Source organism: Schistocerca cancellata, chromosome 10 (genome assembly GCF_023864275.1).
Source record: "Schistocerca cancellata isolate TAMUIC-IGC-003103 chromosome 10, iqSchCanc2.1, whole genome shotgun sequence".
Taxonomy (NCBI): domain Eukaryota; kingdom Metazoa; phylum Arthropoda; class Insecta; order Orthoptera; family Acrididae; genus Schistocerca; species Schistocerca cancellata.
The window spans coordinates 132,129,282-132,148,853 of NC_064635.1; the positions used below are offsets into that span (position 1 = coordinate 132,129,282).

General features: G+C 43.8%; 1 protein-coding gene across 2 annotated transcripts in view; it reads left to right on the forward strand.

Moving 5' to 3' along the window:
* LOC126106452 (arylalkylamine N-acetyltransferase 1-like) overlaps nt 1–18,384 on the forward strand; it is a 166,234-nt gene extending 147,850 nt beyond the window's left edge. For both annotated transcript variants that reach the window (XM_049912739.1, XM_049912738.1), the window contains exons 3-4: nt 8,036–8,330; nt 16,981–18,384. In XM_049912739.1, the coding sequence (XP_049768696.1) occupies nt 8,036–8,330; nt 16,981–17,179 (494 nt within the window). In that variant the 3' untranslated portion in view covers nt 17,180–18,384. The remainder of the gene's footprint in view (nt 1–8,035; nt 8,331–16,980) is intronic.
* Nucleotides 18,385–19,572: the final 1,188 nt, after the last annotated feature.

The window sequence follows — 19,572 nt, forward strand, 5'->3', positions numbered from 1 at the left end:
CACTCCACCTGCACACGACCCACACCATTAAAGAGCCTCCACCAGCTTGAGCAGTCCCCAGCTGACATGCAGAAATAATGGATTCATGAGGTTGTCTCCATATCTGTACAGGTCCACCCGCTCGATACAATTTGAAGCGTGACTCGTCCGACATGTTTCCTGTGATCTACAGGCCAATGTCGGTGTTGACGTGCCCAGACAAGGAGTAAAGCTCTGTGTCGTGAAGTCATCAAGGGTGCACTAGTGGGCCTTCGGCTCCGAAAGCCCATATCGATAATGTTTCGTTGAATGGTTCGCACACTGACACTTGTTGATGGCCCAGCATTAAAATCTGCAGCGGAAGGATTGCACTTCTGTCACTTTGAACGATTCTATTTAGTCGTCGTTGGTCCCGTTCTTGCAGGATATTTTCCCGCCCGCAGGGGTGTAAGGGATTTGACGCTTCACCAGATTACTGATATTAACGGTAGACTCGTGAAATGGTCGTACGGGAAAATGCCCACTTCATCGCTATCTCGGAGATGCTGTGTCCCATTGCTCGTGCGCCGACTATAACACCACGTTGAAACTCACTTAAATGTTGATTACCTGCCACTGTAGTTGCAATAACCGCTCTAACAACTGCGCCAGCCACTTGTCTCATTTAGAGGTTGCCGATCCTAACGCCGTATACTGCCTGTTTACATACCTCTATATTACGCACCCCTATCAGTTTCTTTGGCGCTTCAGTGTATTTCATCAGCAGTAACTGGGAGCATATCATCAGCTGAATATACTTTAGACCATTCAACATCGCTCAAGTGGCAGAGAGCATCAACCTGGGAGTGGTATGGTGTTTAACCAAAAGCGAAAAGAGGATTAACAATTTTGATTTGCTTTAGTGATATTTTAACATTAGCTAAATAATTAGAAGGTCATGAAAAAGCATTTAAAAAATGACACAATGAAAATTTTAAAACATATCACGAAATACTTAAAGGAATTTTCTTTGTCAGGAAGGCACACGATTTTTTAAAAATAATATAATCACTTTTAATAAAATTTTAAATTGAAATATAATAACGATATTAAATACCAGCTGGATGACCAGAAACAAATACATGTAATCATTAAGGAGACGTTAGCACAAGGCGATTAACTTGAACTTAGCCAAGACATCATTCAGTCCTTTATTCAGCTTAGATTAGGAGCTCTATAACACACACACACACACACACACACACACACACACAGAGAGAGAGAGAGAGAGAGAGAGAGAGAGAGAGAGAGAGGGACAAGATGATAACAACAGGAATTATTATTCGCACGATAATAAACTTCATGAGGCTGGACCAGGTTTTAAATGTGTCTCAATAACAACAATAGTACGTTGCCACGTGAGAGTTAAAAAGAAAACAAGTTCTTTCAGAGGCTAACTTCTTTGAAGTTTTAACATAGAGGTCTTTAAAAGGAAACAAGCGACTTTAATTTTAATTTCTTGTTGGCAAATAAACACAGAAATAAAACTTGCACAAAACGAGCAACACCAAAACCTAAATTTTGTTTACCTTTTAGAAGTAGACTTAGAATAACTCGGACTTGTGCTGTTAACATGTAATGCTTATTCTTAGGGGCTATTCGTTTATTAAGGTCCGATCGATCTCGAAATGAAAATCACAGGGAAAATAAAACATGTTTTATTTGCAACAGTTAACTACATCTTCTAGCCCCACTTCTCAAAATAGTCGGGGCTCCGACTTAGACATTTGCTGTAGCCATCTACCAACTTTCCGACACCCTCGTCACAGAAGGTCTCTGAAGACTCAAACCCAAGACCATAAAAGGCTGAGGACAGCAATAATTCCTAAAGTGTCACATGCACATCATTTCCTTTGTACGCAAATATTTAACTGCAAAATAAATACTGGCATCACGGTATCCACAACCAAGGTAGGAAAAATAACAAATGTGCAAATTCCAATAACGCAAACCCGCGACCACGGAGGCAGAGGGAAACAGTAATTCTTCAAACATGGTAGTTGCACTTTCCATAGCCATCTAAAACACAACGAAGTGGAGCTCATTACCCGACTATGCTCCCCCTTGCGATCTGTGGAGCAACCTGTCGCTAGGATACGAGGAGCACAGAGGTTTCATGAGCGGTAGAAATCGATCCTAACTCATGCACAGCTCAATTCTCCTCCCTTAAAGTGCAACATGGGTGGTTGGGGGCGGTGGGGGGGGGACAACAAACTTAATTAATGTACAGGGTGATTCAGTTGCCCCTAGCGATTCGTTTTACGTAACCCCCTCCACGTCTGTATCAGGAACAATATCCATGCAGCCAACAGGCGCTAATCGATGTAAGTTTTGTGCGACTGTTAGCAAACGGATTCATACTGTAAAATGTCCAACTGAGGATTGGCCATGAGTTACACGACATTTACAAATGGGTCAAATGACTCTGAGCACTATGGGACTCAACTTTGAGCTCATCAGTCCAAAAAAATGGTTCAAATGGCCCTGAGCACTATGGGACTCAACTGCTGAGGTCATTAGTCCCCTAGAACTTAGAACTAGTTAAACCTAACTAACCTAAGGACATCACACACATCCATGCCCGAGGCAGGATTCGAACCTGCTACCGTAGCGGTCTCGCGGTTTCAGACTGTAGCGCCTAGAACTGCACGGCCACACCGGCCGGCACAACATTTTCAGATCTTACTAGTGCAATACTTACCCAAGTGTCTCCAATCTTTCTTCGTGTAACTAGCAATGTAATCATGCAGTTTTTAAATATATTTTTTAGCTTATTTCGTTTATAGTGAACGTTTCGTAAAGAGTTCAGATACGTTGCCTTATGAAGTGTGTTTTGCCGGTGGAAACCACGAAATTAACAGGAGATGTTACAATAGGAAGTGTGGAAGTAATAACAACTTGACAGTATGCAATTTTTTTCTCTTTATTATGATTTCATTTCCCTGCCCCATATGGACAGGGGAGGGCTGACAGCGGCACAATCCGCCACTCTTCAGCTGAGTGAGAGGACAGTTAATACAAGAAGAAAACGTCACATATAAGGAGATAAAAAATGGGAACACAAAACGGAGTAAGGGGAGATAATGGAGGTAAAAATACACTGACATGGAGAAATTCATGGGGGGACAACTGAAAAAGTCGACATAAAGTTTAAAAAACACAGTTGTCGATTCGTAGAACACAAAAAAGACACTGAAGTCACATGGACAGGTTAAAAGTTGGCCACAGTATTAAAAACACTCCAGAACAACACACTTTAAATCCACTTGGAGCACACACGATGAAGAACAAACTGCCAGGTGGGACCTGCCGAGGGAGAGGCCTCAGAGGATGGAAAAGGAGGAGAGGGCAGTATACAACCTCTGAACAAGATTAAGTACTATCGACGGAATAAACTTATGGAGACATCCCAAACCTGTATAACCACACCGCTATTATTCAGAGAAACACTGGAGACACTGTGATGAGCAATGCAGAAGTAAGGTACGAGGGGCGTGCAATAAATAATGCATTTTCGGTTTAAAAAAATGCAGAATTTGTCGTGATACATCATGGAATATCCCTGCTTCAGCCCTTGTAGTCTCATGAAGTTTCGACAGGTGGAGGTGCTATACTTAGCCTTCAATATGGCGTCTGTAACAGGAGTGAGTTCAAAGCAGAGAGCTCTCTTTTAGTCTCTTTTGAAGGAAAACCAGAGCGCCGCAGATTCTCACAGGCGCTTGCAAAATGTCCACAGAAACGTGTCAGTGAACAAAGGCACTGTGAATCGTTGGGCGAGGCTTCTGGCATCAATGCAACAATGTCATGCAAACCTGTCCGATCCCCTGTGACTCCTGGAATGTTGGAGCATGCGGACACTCTCATACGAAGTCATCGACGGATCACAGTCGTACACCTTGCTGCTCAACTGGACGTCTCTGTAGCAGTGCTGTCACGTTCCTCCACCAGTTAGGATGCTGAAAGATATGAGCCCGCTGGCCTCCTCACCGCTTAACACAAGACCGTTAGTAGCAACGAAGGATATTTTTGGCTCAGAAACAGACAGTTCGGACAATAAGTGGTGTAATTTTGCGAACCTCTTGTTGACCCCTGTTCACTAATATGGGTATTCTGACATCGTCCTCTCTCTCTCTCTCTCTCTGTCTCTATATATATATATATATATATATATATATATATATATATATATATATATATATATACAGGGTGAGTCACCTAACGTTACCGCTGGATATATTTCGTAAACCACATCAAATACTGACGAACCGATTCCACAGACCGAACGTGAGGAGAGGAGCTAGGGTAATTGGTTAATACAAACCATACAAAAATTCACGGAAGTATGTTTTTTAACACAAACCTCCGTTTTTTTAAATGGAACCCCGTTAATTTTGTTAGTACATCTGAACATATAAACAAATACGTAATCAGTGCCGTTTGTTGCATTGTAAAATGTTAATTACATCCGGAGATATTGTAACCTAAAGTTGACGCTTGAGTACCACTCCTCCGCTGTTCGATCGTGTGTATCGGAGAGCACCGAATTACGTAGGGACCCAAAGGGAACGGTGATGGACCTTAGGTACAGAAGAGACTGGAACAGCACATTACGTCCACATGGTAACACTTTTTTTTGTCTTTTTCACTGACGCACATGTACATTACCATGAGGGGTGAGGTACATGTACACACGTGGTTTCCGTTTTCAATTGCGGAGTGGAATAGAGTGTGTCCCGATATGTCAGGCCAATAGATGTTCAATGTGGTGGCCATCATTTGCTACACACAATTGATCTCTGGTGTAATGAATGTCGTACACGCCGCAGTACATCTGGTGTAATGTCGCCGCAGGCTGCCATAATACGTTGTTTCATATCCTCTGGGTTTGTAGGCACATCACGGTACACATTCTCCTTTAACGTACCCACAGAACGAAGTCAAGAGGTGTAAGATCAGGAGAACGGGCTGGCAAATTTATGCGTCCTCCAAGTACTGTGAAACGCCCGTCGAACGTGTACGTCACCCCTCATGGTAATGTACATGTGCGTCAGTGAAAAAGACCAATAAAAAGGTTTTAGCATGTGGGCGTAATGTGCTGTTCCAGTCTCTTCTGTACCTAAGGTCCATCACCGTTCCCTTTGGATCCCTACGTAATTGGGTGCTCTCCGATACACACGATCAAACAGCGGAAGAGTGGTACTGAAGCGTCAACTTTAGGTTACAGTATCTCCGGATGTAATTAACATTTTACAGTGCAACAAACGGCACTGATTATCTATTTGTTTATATGTTCAGATGTGCTAACAAAACTAACTGGGTTCCATTTAAAAAAACGTTACTGTCGTTTCTTGTTAACACTATCAGCTCAGCTCATCTCCAAGAATTTGCGGCCTTCTCTCAGTTAATACCAGGTAGAAAACCAGTCTGCATTTATAATGCACTTTCTTAAATCTTGTGCAGTAGGGTGTGCAGTATACTGCTGCATCCATTATCAGTAAGCTATCAAAAGAATTAAAAAATCCTAGCAGCAATACACGCGCTTTCAAATCGAAATGAAGAGTTTCCTCATGGGTCACTCGTTCTGTTCTGTCGAAGAGTCCCTTGAAAAATTAAGCTGATTCCTATGTTACATTGTTGATTGCGTTTAAATAAACTTATGGCTTGACGTCTTAGGGTTCATAAACATTTTGTTTCATTTGTTGTTTCTTTTATGTTGCAATTTCATGTACTGACCTTGGATACTTGCTCCTCAATCCGGTCCTACAAAACTAGACGTGTAAATAAATAAATAAATATGGGCCAACTGCTTGCGCATCACGAGGCTCACAGTGACAATTTTTATCGAACATCGTCACATGCGATAAAACATGGTTTCATCACTCCGAACCGGAAACAAAACAGGATTATATGGAATGGCGCCACACTACCTGCTTCTCAAAGAGCTTTTCAAAGCCGGTAAGGTCTCCCGGGTCTCTGAATGGGTTATTTTGTTTGATGTCCTCTCATGGCCCGACGATTAATTTGAAGGTGTACTGTGCTGCCAGAAGGAAACTGAAGAAACGGCTTCAACGTGTTCGTAGCCACAAAAATGGAAGCGGACTTCCCCGTCTCCATGACAACCCAAAGCCTCAAACAAGTCTGCGCAGCCGGGAGGAGCCCACAAGAGTTCCGTTGACTGTTCCTCCTCATCCTCCCTGCAGCCTGGAACTCGCACATTCCGGCTTCAATTTGTTTGGTCCAATGAAGGATGCACTCTGTGGGCAGCAATACATGGATGGTTGGGAGGCTATTAACGCATCAAGCCGTTGACTCCGACGTGGATCAGTTAAGTGGTACCATGTGGGCAGGCAGATCCTGTCAGTGAGGCCGTCGCACTGAAAGGAGATTGCATTGAAAAAAAGGTGTATTGCAATCCTGAGCAGAACCAACATACTTAGAAAAAAAAATGTGTTCCATTATTTATTGAACGCCCCTTCTAAGTATTACACTATTTCTGTAATGACGATGTGTATATGTAAGCTTTGTTTTTCACCTCCTACACTATTGGCCATAAAAATTGCTACACCACGAAGATGACGTGCTACAGACGCGAAATTTAACCGACAGGAAGAAGATGCTGTGATATGCAAATCATTAGCTTTTCAGAGCATTCACACAAGTTTGGCGCCAGTGACGACACCTACAACGTGCTGACATGAGTAAAGTTTCCAACCGATTTCTCATACACAAACAGCAGTTGACCGGCGTTGCCTGGTGAAACGTTGTTGTGATGCCTCGTGTAAGGAGCAGAAATGCGTACCATCACGTTTCCGACTTTGATACAGGTCGGATTGTAGCCTATCGCGATTGCGGTTTATCGTATCGCGACATTGCTGCTCGAGTTTGTCGAGATCCAACGACAGTTATCAGAATATGGAATTTGTGGGTTCAGGAGGGTAGTACGGAATGCCTACTGGATCCCAACGGCCTCGTATCACTAGCAGTCGAGATGACAGGCATCTTATCCGCACGGCTGTAACGGATCGTGCAGCCACGTCTCGATCCCTGAGTCAACAGATGGGGACGTTTGCAAGACAACAACCATCTGCACGAACAGTTCGACGACGTTTGGAGCGGCATGGACTATCACCTCGGAGACCGTGGCTGCGGTTACCCTTGACGCTGCATTACAGACAGGAGCGCCTGCGATGGTGTACTCAACGACGAACCAGAGTGCACGAATGGCAAAACGTCGTTTTTTCGGATGAATCCAAGTTCTGTTTACAGCTTCATAATGGTCGCATCCGTGTTTGGCGAACGCACTTGGAAGCGTACATTCGTCATCGCCATACTGGTGTATCACCCGGCGTCATGGTATGGGGCGCCATTGGCTACACGTCTCGGTCACCTCTTGGTCGCATTGACGGCAATTTGAACAGTGGACGTTACATTTCCGATGTGTTACGACCCGCGGCTCTACGCTTCATTCGATCCCTGCGAAACCCTACATTTCAGCAGGATAATGCACTACCGCATGTTGCAGGTCCTGTACGGGCCTCTCTGGATACGGAAAAGTGTTCGACTGCTGCCCTGGCCAGCACATTCTCCAGATCTCTCACCAACTGAAAACGTCTGGTCAACGGTGGCCGAGCAAGTGGATCGTCACAATACGCCAGTCACTACTCTTGATGAACTGTGGTATAGTGTTGAAGCTGCATGAGCAGCTGTACCTGTACACGCCATCCAAGCTCTGTTTGACTCAATGCCCAGGCGTATCGAGGCCGTTATTACGGCCAGAGGTGGTTGTTCTGGGTACAGATTTCTCAGGCACTATGCACCCAAATTGCATGAAAATGTGATCACATGTCAGTTCTAGTACAATATCTTTGTCCAATGAATACCCGTTTATCATCTGAATTTCTTCTTGGTGTAGCAGTTTTAATGGCCAGTAATGTAATAACTGGTAGTGATATGTTGTGTCGTGTGTGAGGTGGCGACACTGCCAGTAATGTTGTGAGGTGACCTCCTGGATGTGCAGACCTATCGCTGATGGCGGTGGACGCGGCGTCGGGCGAGCTGCTGGCGGTCTGCATCAACGGCATCCACGAGCCGGGCGGCGAGGCTGAGGGGGAGGCGGCGGCGGCGCAGTGCCCCAACCCGCGCTTCCGGCGCATCCTGCAGCTGCTCACCTTCGTGGACGCCCGCGCCTCGGCCGAGCTCGCTAGGCTCTTCCCCGACCCGGCGGACCGCCGCCAGCTCGAGGTTCGCGTCGTCAGCGTAGACGCCGCTGCCCGCGGCCGAGGACTCGCCACGGCACTCATCAGCCGCTCCAGGTGGGCGCTCCAGCCACATCCTACCCTACCTCTGACACTCTAACAGAGACGGCATCCAAGGGGACAAGTTTATACCAAATGTATCGCAGAATAGACTGATAGGGGAACCCGCCAGTATAAAAGGGGGTGGGAACCATTCTGTTGTCAGTACAGAAGCAGTTCACAGTATACTAATAACTCAAGAGAGGTCAGTCACTCCGAAGGTGGACTAGTCACTGGATGCTACTCGGATGACAAATCCATCACTGTCCTAAACCTGCCCACTTCCACTGTTGTTGAGCTGATGTGATTGTAAAGTGTCAACGCAAAGGATCGACCACAGGTTTAGTGCGGGCGTCAATGCGAGATGCTTTTACTACGAGGCGTGTTTTTTAAGTAAGTACCGTTTTGAAATTAAAAAAAGACGTGCTAACAGATCTCAATTATTTTATTTTTACATGAAAGCCTGTACCTTAATCTACATCTACATCTACATACGTACTCCGCACTCCACCATACGGTGCGTGGCGGAGGGTACCTCGTACCACAACTAGCATCTTCTCTCCCTGTTCCACTATCTTTGTGGTCTTTCCGCGAAATATAAGTTGGCGGCAGTAAAATTGTACTGCAGTCAGCCTCAAATGCTGGTTCTCTAAATTTGCTCAGTAGCGATTCACGAAAAGAACGCCTACTTTCCACCAGAGACTCCCACATGAGTTCCTGAAGCACTTCCGCAACATTCGCGTGATGATCAAACCTACCAGTAACAAATCTAGCAGCCCGCCTTTGAATTGCTTCTATGTCCTCCCTCAATCCGACCTGATAGGGATCCCAAACGTTCGAGCAGTACTCAAGAATAGGTCGTATTAGTGTTTTATAAGCGATCTCCTTTACAGATTATCCGCCGGCTGGGGTGGCCGAGCCGTTCTAGGCCCTACAGTCTGGAACCGCGCGACTGCTACGGTCGCAGGTTCGAATCCTGCCTCGGGCATCGATGTGTGCCATGTCCTTAGTTAGGTTTAAGTAGTTCTAAGTTCTAGGGGACTGATGACCTTAGAAGTAAAGTACCATAGTGCTCAGAGCCATTTTTACAGATGAACCACGTCTTCGCAAAATTCTACCAATGAACCGAAGACGTCTATCCGCCTTTCCCACAACTGCCATTACATGCTTGTCCCACTTCTCATCGTTCTGCGGTATTACGCCCAAATATTTAATCGACGTGACTGTGTCAAGCGCTACATTACTAATGGAGTATTAAAACATTGCGGGTTTCTTTTTCCTATTCATCTGCATTAAATTACGTTTATCTATATTGAGAGTTAGCTGCCATTCTTTACACCAATCACAAATCCTGTCCAAGTCATCTTGTATCCTCCTACAGTCACTCAACGACGACACCTTCCCGTACACCACAGCATCATCAGCAAACAGCCGCACATTGCTGTCCACCCTGTCCAAAAGATCATTTATGTTGATAGAAAACAACAGCAGACCTACCACACTTCCCTGGGGCACTCCAGATGATACCCTCACCTCCGATGAACACTCACCATCGAGGACAACGTACTGGGTTCTATTACTTAAAAGTCTTCGAGACACCCACATACTTGGGAACCAATCCCATATGCTCGTACCTTAGTTAGGAGTCAGCAGTGGGGCACCGAGTCAAACGCTTTCCGGAATATGGCATCAGTCTGATACCCTTCATCCATGGTTCGCAAGATATCATGTGAAAAAAGGGCGAGTTGCGTTTCGCAGGAGCGATGCTTTCTAAAGCCGTGCTGATGCATGGACAGCAACTTCTCTGTCTCAAGGAAATCCATTATATTCGAACTGAGAATATGTTCAAGAATCCTGCAACAAACCGATGTTAAGGATATTGGCCTGTGATTTTGAGGATCCGTCTTATATACAGGCGTCACCTGCGCTTTTTTCCAGTCGCTCGGGACTTTACGTTGGGCAAGAGATTCGCGATAAATGCAAGCTAAGTAAGGAGCCAATGCAATAGAGTACTCTCTGTAAACCCGAATTGGAATCCCATCAGGACCTGGCGATTTATTTATTTTCAACCCATTCAGCTGCTTCACAACCCCAGGGATGTCTATCATAATGTTCTCCATACGGGAATCTGTGCGAGACTCAAACGGCGGTATGTTTGTACGATCCTCCTGCGTGAAAGATTTCTCAAATGCTAAATTTAACATTTCAGCTTTTGATGTCTTCCGTTGCCAGGCCAGACTGATCAGTCAGTGACTGGATGGAAGCCTTCGACCCGCTTACCGATTTTACGTAAGACCAGAATTTCCTTAATCTACGCACTGACGCCATTACAGTCTGATTCTTCCTCGTTTACGTTGTGTACTGAGTGTTTCAGATACCTCCGATAATCGTGAGTCCCGCCGACTGTGAAGTACGGGCTGTTGTAAGATTTCTTAGTGCTAAAGGCCTAAAAGCGATCGATATTCATCGTGAGATCTGTGCAGTTTACGGAGAAAACATTATGAGCGATGGAATGGTAAGAAACTGGGTGAGAGCATTTAAAGATGTCCGCACAAACGTGCATGATGAACAACGGAATGGGCGTCCTTCGGGCGTTAATGAAAGTTTGGTGCAGGAAGTGGACAATAAGGTGAGAGAAAACAGACGCTTTACGATTTCCTCCTTGCGGGATGACTTTCCTAACATTTCTCGTACTGTTTTGTATGGCATTGTGACCGAGCGCTTGAATTACCGAAAATTGTGCACACGTTGGGTACCGAAAATGTTGATGGATGTGCACAAAACCAAACTTTTAGACACTTCATTGACTTTCGTTGAGCGGTACCACAACGACGGTGATGATTTCTTGAGCCAAATTGTTACGGGCGATAAAACATGGGTGGCCTATGTCACACCAGAATCAAAGCAACAGTCCATGGAGGTTGAGTAAGGGCATCGTTTTGCTGCAAGACAAAGCCCGTCCGCATGAGACGAATCAGATCAAAGATCTCATCACATCTTTTCAATGTGAAACTCTACATCATCCTTCGTACAGCCCCAGTGACTACCATCTGTTCCTGCATTTGAAGAAACACCTGGGCGGTCAGCGTCTTCGAGACGATGACGAAGTCAAAACAGTGGTGATGCAGTGATTAACAAGTCAGGCGGCAGACTTCTATGTGGAGGGTATTCAAAAACTGGTACAACGTAATGACAAGTGCCTCAATATTGACGGAAATTATGTAGAAAAGTAGATTAAGGTACAGGCTTTGATGTAAAAATAAAATTATTGAGATATATTAGCACGACTTTTTTTAAATTTCAAAACGGTACTTACTTAAAAAAACACGCCTCGTAGTTTCCACAATAAAACATTGTCTCAAAATATGGTAGAAAACCCAAAGAGATTCTGGTCGTATGTAAAGTACACCAGGGGCAAAAAACAGTCAATACCGTCACTGCGCGATAGCGATCGAAATGGTGCCACTAAGGCGGAGTTACTAAATATAGTTTATGTAATTCCTTCACGAATGAAGACGAAGTAAATATTCCAGAATTCGAAAGCAGAACAGCTGTTAGCATGAGTGACATAACTGTCTTAGGTGTTGCGAAACAACTCATATCACTTAAGAAAGGCAAGTCTTCCGGTCCAGATGGTATACCAATCAGGTTCCTTTCAGAGTATGCAGACACAATAGCGCCTTTCTTAGCAATCATATACAACCACTCACTTGACGAAAGGTCTGTTCCTAAAGACTGGAAAGTAGTACAGGTCACACCAATATTCAAGAAAGGAAATGGGAGTAACCCATTGAATTACAGACCCATATCACTGACCTCAGTTTGCAGTAGCATTTTGGAGCATATACTGTACTCGATCATTATCAATCACCTTGAAGAAAATGACTTATTGACACATAATCACCGCGGATTCACAAAATGTCATTCTTGTGGCTCCATTCCCAAGAAGTTATGATTGCTGTCGACAAGGATCTCAGATCGATTCCATATTCCTAGATTTCCAGAAGGCTTTTGATACCTTTCCTCACAAGCGACTATTAATCAAATTGCGTGATAGTGGAGTATCATCTCAGTTGTGTGACTGGATTCTTGATTTACTCTCAGACGGGTCACAGTTCGTAGTGATAGATGGTAAATCATCGAGTAAAACAGAAGTGATATGTGGCGTTCCGCAAGGTAGTGTCATAGACCCTCTGCTCTTCCTGATTTACATAAATGATCTAGGTGATAATCTGAGCAGCCCCCTTAGATTGTTTGCAGATGACGCTGTAATTTAGCGTCTGGTAAATTCATCAGACGATCAATTCCAGTTACAAAATGATCAGAGAGAATTTCTGTATGGTGCGAAAAGTGGCAATTGGCACTAAACAAAGAAAAGTGTGAGGTCATCCACATGGGTACTGAAAGAAATCCGATAAATTTTGGGTATACGATAAATCGCACAAATCTAAGGGCCGTCAATTCGACTAAATACCTAGGAATCACAATTACGAGCAACTTAAATTGGAAATATCACATAGATAATATTGTGGGGAAGGCGAAACAAAGACTGTGCTTTGTTGGCAGAACACTTAGAAGATGCGACAAACCCACTAATAGCCTACATTACACTTGTCCGACCTCTGCTGGGATATTGCTGCGCGGTATGGGATCCTTACTAGGTCGGATTGACGGAGGACATCGAAAAAGTGCAAAGAAGGGCAGCTCGTTTCGTGTTATCGCGCAATAGGGGTGAGAGTGTTCCTGATATGATTTGCGATTTGGGGTGGCAGTCACTGAAACAAAGGCCGTTTTCTTTGCGGCGAGATCTGTTTACGGAATTTCAATCACCAGGTTTCTCTACCGAATGCGAAAATATTTTGTGGACACCCACCTACGCAGGAAGAAATGTTCATCATAATAAAATAAGAAAATCAGAGCTCGAACGGAAAGATTTAGGTGTTCCATTCGAGAGTGGAATTGTGTAGAAGTAGTATGTAGATGGTTCGAGGAACACTCTGCCAGGCACTTAAATGTGAATTGCAGAGTAACCATGTAGATGTAGATTAACCAAGACCAGGCAGATTATATGTACTTACAGATGGGAACTTTCCTGCTTGCGGAGAGTTGTAAAAGTCGCATTAAATGAACCCGAGGACTCATTCATGAATTCAAAAGTTATACCAGCAGTCCATCTAGCACAGTGGCTGCGTGTGGAGAGTTAAAATGATTCAAGAGTGGGATTAAAATTCTAGCTAAAGGATGCCAATTTTAAGATCCGCTTATGACATTGCTATCCTCAGTGAAAATGAAGGAGAATTACAGGGTCTGTTGAATTGAATGAACAGTCTAATCGGTACATAGTATGGACTGAGAGTAAATGGAGAAATTACGAATATAATACGAGAAGTAGCAGAAATGGGAACAGCGAGAAACTTAACATCAGGATTTACGGTCACGAAGTAGACAAAGTTAAGGAATTCTCCTAGCAAAGCAGCAAAACAGTCCACAACTGACGGAACAAGAAGAACATAAAAGGCAGAGCCGGCTGCGGTGGCCGTGCGGTTCTAGTCGCTGCAGTCCGGAACCGCGGGACTGTTACCGTCGCAGGTTCGAATCCTGCCTCGGGCATGGGTGTGTGTGATGTCCTTAGGTTAGTTAGGTTTAAGTAGTTCTAAGTTCTAGGGGACTGATAACCTAAGATGTTAAGTCCCATAGTGCTCAGAGCCATGTGAACCATAAAAGGCAGACTAGGACTGCCGAAAAGGTCATGCCTGCCCAACAAAAGTCTGCTAGTATCAAACATAGGTCTTAATTCGAGGAACAAATTTCTGAGAATGGAGCACAGTATTGTATGGTTGTGAAACATGGACTGTGGGAAAACCAGAACAGAATAGAATTGAAGCCTTTGAAGCTTCTGCTACAGCAGAATGTTGAAAATTGCGTGGATTGACAAGGTAAGAAATGAGGAGGTTTTCTGTAGAATTGGTGAGGAAAGGAATGTGTGGAAAACATTAACAAGAAGAAGGGACAGGATGGTAGGACATCTGTTGAAACGTCAGCTATTAACTGTCATGGTACTAGAGTGATCTATAGAAGGTAGAAACTGTAGAGGAAGACAGAGATGGGAATATCCACCAAAAATTTGACGACAAAGGTTGCAAGTGCTACTCTGAGATCAGAAGATTGGCATAGGAGAGGAATTCGTGGCGGGCAACATCAAACCAGTTAGAAGACTGATGACAGAAAAAAAGGGAGTTAAAAAGAATGCCAGTCCTCGTTAGCAGCCGGCCGAAGTGGCCGTGCGGTTACAGGCGCTGCAGTCTGGAACCGCAAGACCGCTACGGTCGCAGGTTCGAATCCTGCCTCGGGCATGGATGTTTGTGATGTCCTTAGGTTAGTTAGGTTTAACTAGTTCTAAGTTCTAGGGGACTAATGACCTCAGCAGTTGAGTCCCATAGTGCTCAGAGCCATTTTAAACCTCGTTAGCAACATATTTTAGTAGCCAGTCCTGAGTGACACTTCAGATGGACGGTGGATGACTGGAAAGGAGTGATTAACCATTCTGTACCCCGTGGCACTTCTAAGGAACGACACGGGGTTGGTAAACACCTAGAAAGTGTTGCCTACCATCATGTGTAGTGCCAATGGCGGAGTACAGACGAGTTGGCGTTATGGTCTAGGAATTATCTTCTTGATTATTTTATTTAAGAAAACGCTCAATACTGAAGGATGTGAACACATTTCACAGTATTGTGTATTTTTTGCATTATAGGAACAGTAAGGAGACGCTGGTTCCCCATCGTAAATCAGCATCTGTGAGGACAATTGTTCATCTCTAATGACGTTGGTGAAGTGGACTGGCCTGCATAGGGTCCCAAATTGAACCCAGTGGAGCACCTGTGGGATGAATTAGAACGTCGAATTCGCTACAGACCCTATCGTAACCATCACTGTTTTCTGTCGTTTCGGCCTTGAAGAACCACGGGCTGCCATTCCTCCTCAGTGTGACCTTTTGTGCCAACGAAGCGCTACTGTTTGCTTTTAGACCCCAGTGTTGGTCAGACGACTACCCTGCAAAGTCTCCAAAATTTTTCATGCAATCGTTTCCAGGCAACTAAAAGAAAGCCCATGTACTGTTTATTGACTTGGTTTACTAACAGTACATTAAATCTTAAAACAGTGGAATTAATTGGCAACTTGGATGAATCCAAGCCGTCAACATCAAGTCTGTTCTAACTGAACGTTTCATATCGAATCGCTGATATGTATTTCTCAGTTTCGGGGACGTCCAGAGGAAAGAACTTCACCAGGAAAGGCTCCATCGCTCGGCACATGACACTGCAACTGATGCAACTCTGTGAGCCAATACAAGCACACTGTAAGGAGGCCTCGCATCCCACATGACACCCTAGGAGCATGACCTACAGGAACGTTACTAACAAATGAAAGCAGCATTATACTAATAATCAATATATATATATATATATATATATATATATATATATATATATATATATATATATATTGTTAGTATGATAACATGACTTATAGTATGATATATGGGACAGCTATCAGTGAGGTGTCCTACTATCTGGTTGGTTGGTCAAGGGCAGGGGACCAAACAGCGAGGTCATTGGTCCCATCAGATTGAGAAAGGGTGGGGAAGGAAGTCGGCCATGCCCTTTCGAAGGAACCATCCTGGAATTTGCCTGAAACGATTTAGGGAAATTATGGAAAACCCAAATCAAGGAGGACGACAGTTCAAACCTGCGTCCAGCTATCTTGATTTAGGCTTTCCATGATTTCCCTAAATCGCTTCAGGCGAATTCCGGGATGGTTCATTCGAAAGGGCATGGCCGACTTTCTTCACCATCCTTCCCCAATCCGATGGGACCAATGACCTCGCTGTTTGCTCCCCTACACCCAACCAGACACTAAGAAAACTCACTGATAGTTTCCCCAGAAGAGTCCAAGCCATCGCAAAGACAAAGGGGAACACAACCCATATTCCACTAGTAGCTGTCCAGATGCTTTTGATCAGATAGTCTACTATATCATTTATGTTTTACTTGGATGAAAAATAATTGTGACTGTCCTGTGAAAAAGAGGCTTAATGGGATTGTTATACCGGAACCAAGGTAGCCCCTGAGGGCCGGCAACCCATGTAACACCACAGAGGACGAGGTTTTCTATGTCCAAGGCGTACCCAAAAGCACCATCGTAAACACCGGCCATTTACATACAAGATAATGGAAACAGACATGCCGAGCACTCTTTCCAGCAGGGTGAGCTCGAGCCACGGCCTGCAGGAAGTATCACTACGCCAAAACCTGATTGACTGGAGACAGCTATTTAGGGGCTAGAACTAGGTCAGAAGTTCACGCCGGATGCCGACCTCGTGTACTGCGACCGTTGAAGATCACGTCTTCGTCTCGGAATTGGACTGTTACTAGTGTGTGAGTGTGTTACCATGAACCTTTGTGTTAAATTAGAAGTGAAGTTTTGTTTACCTTTATTAGGAGACCTTTTTCGTTATTTTCGTTATTGTTACCTTTCGTTTATATGCTCAGTCATCAACCTTGTGAACTTACATCAATAAAAGTTGTGTTTGTGAAAAGTTGCGAATTATCAATCACAACAGGGATCTCTATTAATGCCTATCGTCACTGGTGTGGTTCTTTTACAGTGAGCTGGCGAAGCAACAGGGCATCCCACTGGTGCGTATTGACTGCACCAGCCACTACACGGCGCGCGCCGCCAGTCGGCTCGGCTTCGAGCGCGTCTTCTCCGTGCCGTATGCCCAGTACGAGCGAGACGGGGAAGTCGTCTTCACACCCGCCGAGCCCCACAGGGAGGTCGCTACCTGCATCAAGAGGGTCGTCTAGTGCCGAAGAAACAGCAACAGTAAAAGTATGTCGGTACAAACTGGTAAATAGTAAAGGCAAAATAGTGCTCTATACAACTTCAAGTACAAAATGTGCACAACGAGTTACTGTCCTCTAGGTTACAGCTTAGCCTCAGCTTATGCAGGTATCCTGAGACGTAACGCCTCGACAGGTTGCTCACTATAACGTAATCCTGACTAGGATCAAGATGCAGGGAACGGTGGGGCAAAGTGACCATAAAGCGACCATTCCAGGGGAAACTGGATTTTCACAAAACAGTGCATCTTGACAGACGTCAAACCTACACATTCTGAATGTACGTAATATAAGGTATCCAACCGAACATTTTAAGTGAAATGGAAAGTAACTTATATATGAATCACACGCGTTTTTCTGAACGCTTACATAGTGACCACTTTCCCTATCTAACGGGATAATGCGGCCAATGCCATCGCAACAGGATCCCATTTTTGTTATTCTGATTTCAACACGTAGTCCAGTCATCTTGATGCCCTAGTACATGGAAAATACCGTAAGGCTGCAGCAGACTGTTTTCCGTCGACAAATGTAACAGAACAGAGATGGTTTTACAAAAGGATATAACAACGGGTGATAGCTTTGTTTATGAAAGGATTCAGAAGATAGTCTGATTTGTAGCATTATGCATGATAAACGTATGTAATTAATTCTTATTGGGGAAATACCTTGGCCACGTCTCCCGGCGAGTAGTGTGGCAACATTTCCCTACCGGGTGTAGACATTAGTGGTTCACGGGTGCAATCATCGAAAAGAAGGAAACAACAAGTAACTACATTTTTAGCCCCAAGGTACTGCTTAGATAAGTTGTTTATCCAGAATGTAAAATGAATGACTTAATTTACATCAGGGGTCTGAAAATCCGAACAGATGTTATGAAAAATTCCGCAACAAGCTTCCTCTTTCAAATCTTTAACAATAATCATGGTGTATATTAGAACTGGTTTGCCCACTCTTTGGCATGTAGCAGTACTGATCAGTCCAAAAATATACGATGGACACTTTACCACACCGTCCTCTACTACTATGAGTCCTGTATGCATTAGCACAAAGTTCTGCGAAACTCCGCTAATGCCTGGCTTTGATAAATTTTGTTCCAGTTGTCTACTCTCTCTCTCTCTCTTTGTCTCTCTCGCTCATTTTCACTCACACCAACATACATTAACACACACACACCACACACACACAAACATCTTGGAGGACTCACGTTCAGATCACCATACAGCCATGTGCATTTAAGGTTTACATGTTTTCCTAATACTTAAGACAACTGCTGAGATGGTTCCTTTGAAGAGGACGTGCCATAAAGCAAGTATGTAACAATTTTTGCATTCGTGTATTCCATATTATGAGACGTGATTGTCTGGAACACAACAAGAAAAAACGTAGAGTAGACATGGGCTCTAAGATTCATACCTTCAGAGCTATGAACACTTGTTCATCTTCGCCACTGTGACACACGCTTCCCTACCACGGAAGACCTACAGAATGAAGTAAACAAATGAGAACAGTTACACTATTGCCCTGGAACAGCAGATTTTCTAATAGAATCGACCTATTGGTTAATTATATGCTCCATAAACAATTTGAATCAGTCTTTTATCGAAATGATGTCTAACGCGCCAGTTTACAGAATATATACACATGTTTGCAGGATACCGGTTTTTAAACAGAAATTCGTTCATATTCTCTAAGGAGTTGTCTGGAAAAAATAAGTTTAGGTCAGATTTAAAAATTGTTTTGCTACCTGTTAGACGTTTCACATTATTGGTCAAACGACCAAAATCTTTATTTTGATGCTTATTGAAGTCCTTTCAGGGCCACGGGCAGTTTCAATAATGGGTAACAAAGCTAATTCTTGTCCTAGTGTTGGAGGTATGATTGTTCTTATCAAACTGTGACGCATTATTTATGAAGAATTTCATTAGCGAATATGTGTATTGTGATGGTGGAATTAAATTGTCTAACTCCTTGACGACCACGAATGAACACCGTGTATTATTATTACTGCTCGCTTATGTGCAACCAGTGCTACTTGTATTATTCAAAGGAAAATGCAAACCAGTTCTGTTGCTATGCTATATATTCATGATTGTAAATTATTGCAAAAGGTAACTTTAACCACTGAAAACATATGCACGAAATGAGTTATGTCGAGTTCAATGAAAATTATGACCAGTGTTAGTACTTATACATTCCAATAAAGCTGTGGTGATTCTTGAAGAAATTAGTAAATATTTGCAATAGCCATACATATGAAAGGAAGAAAACTGTACAGCAGAACTTAGAGGTGCTGGAACACTGATAACAATTGAAGAGCACAGGAAAATAACGTTCTTTGTCCACATTATCAAATG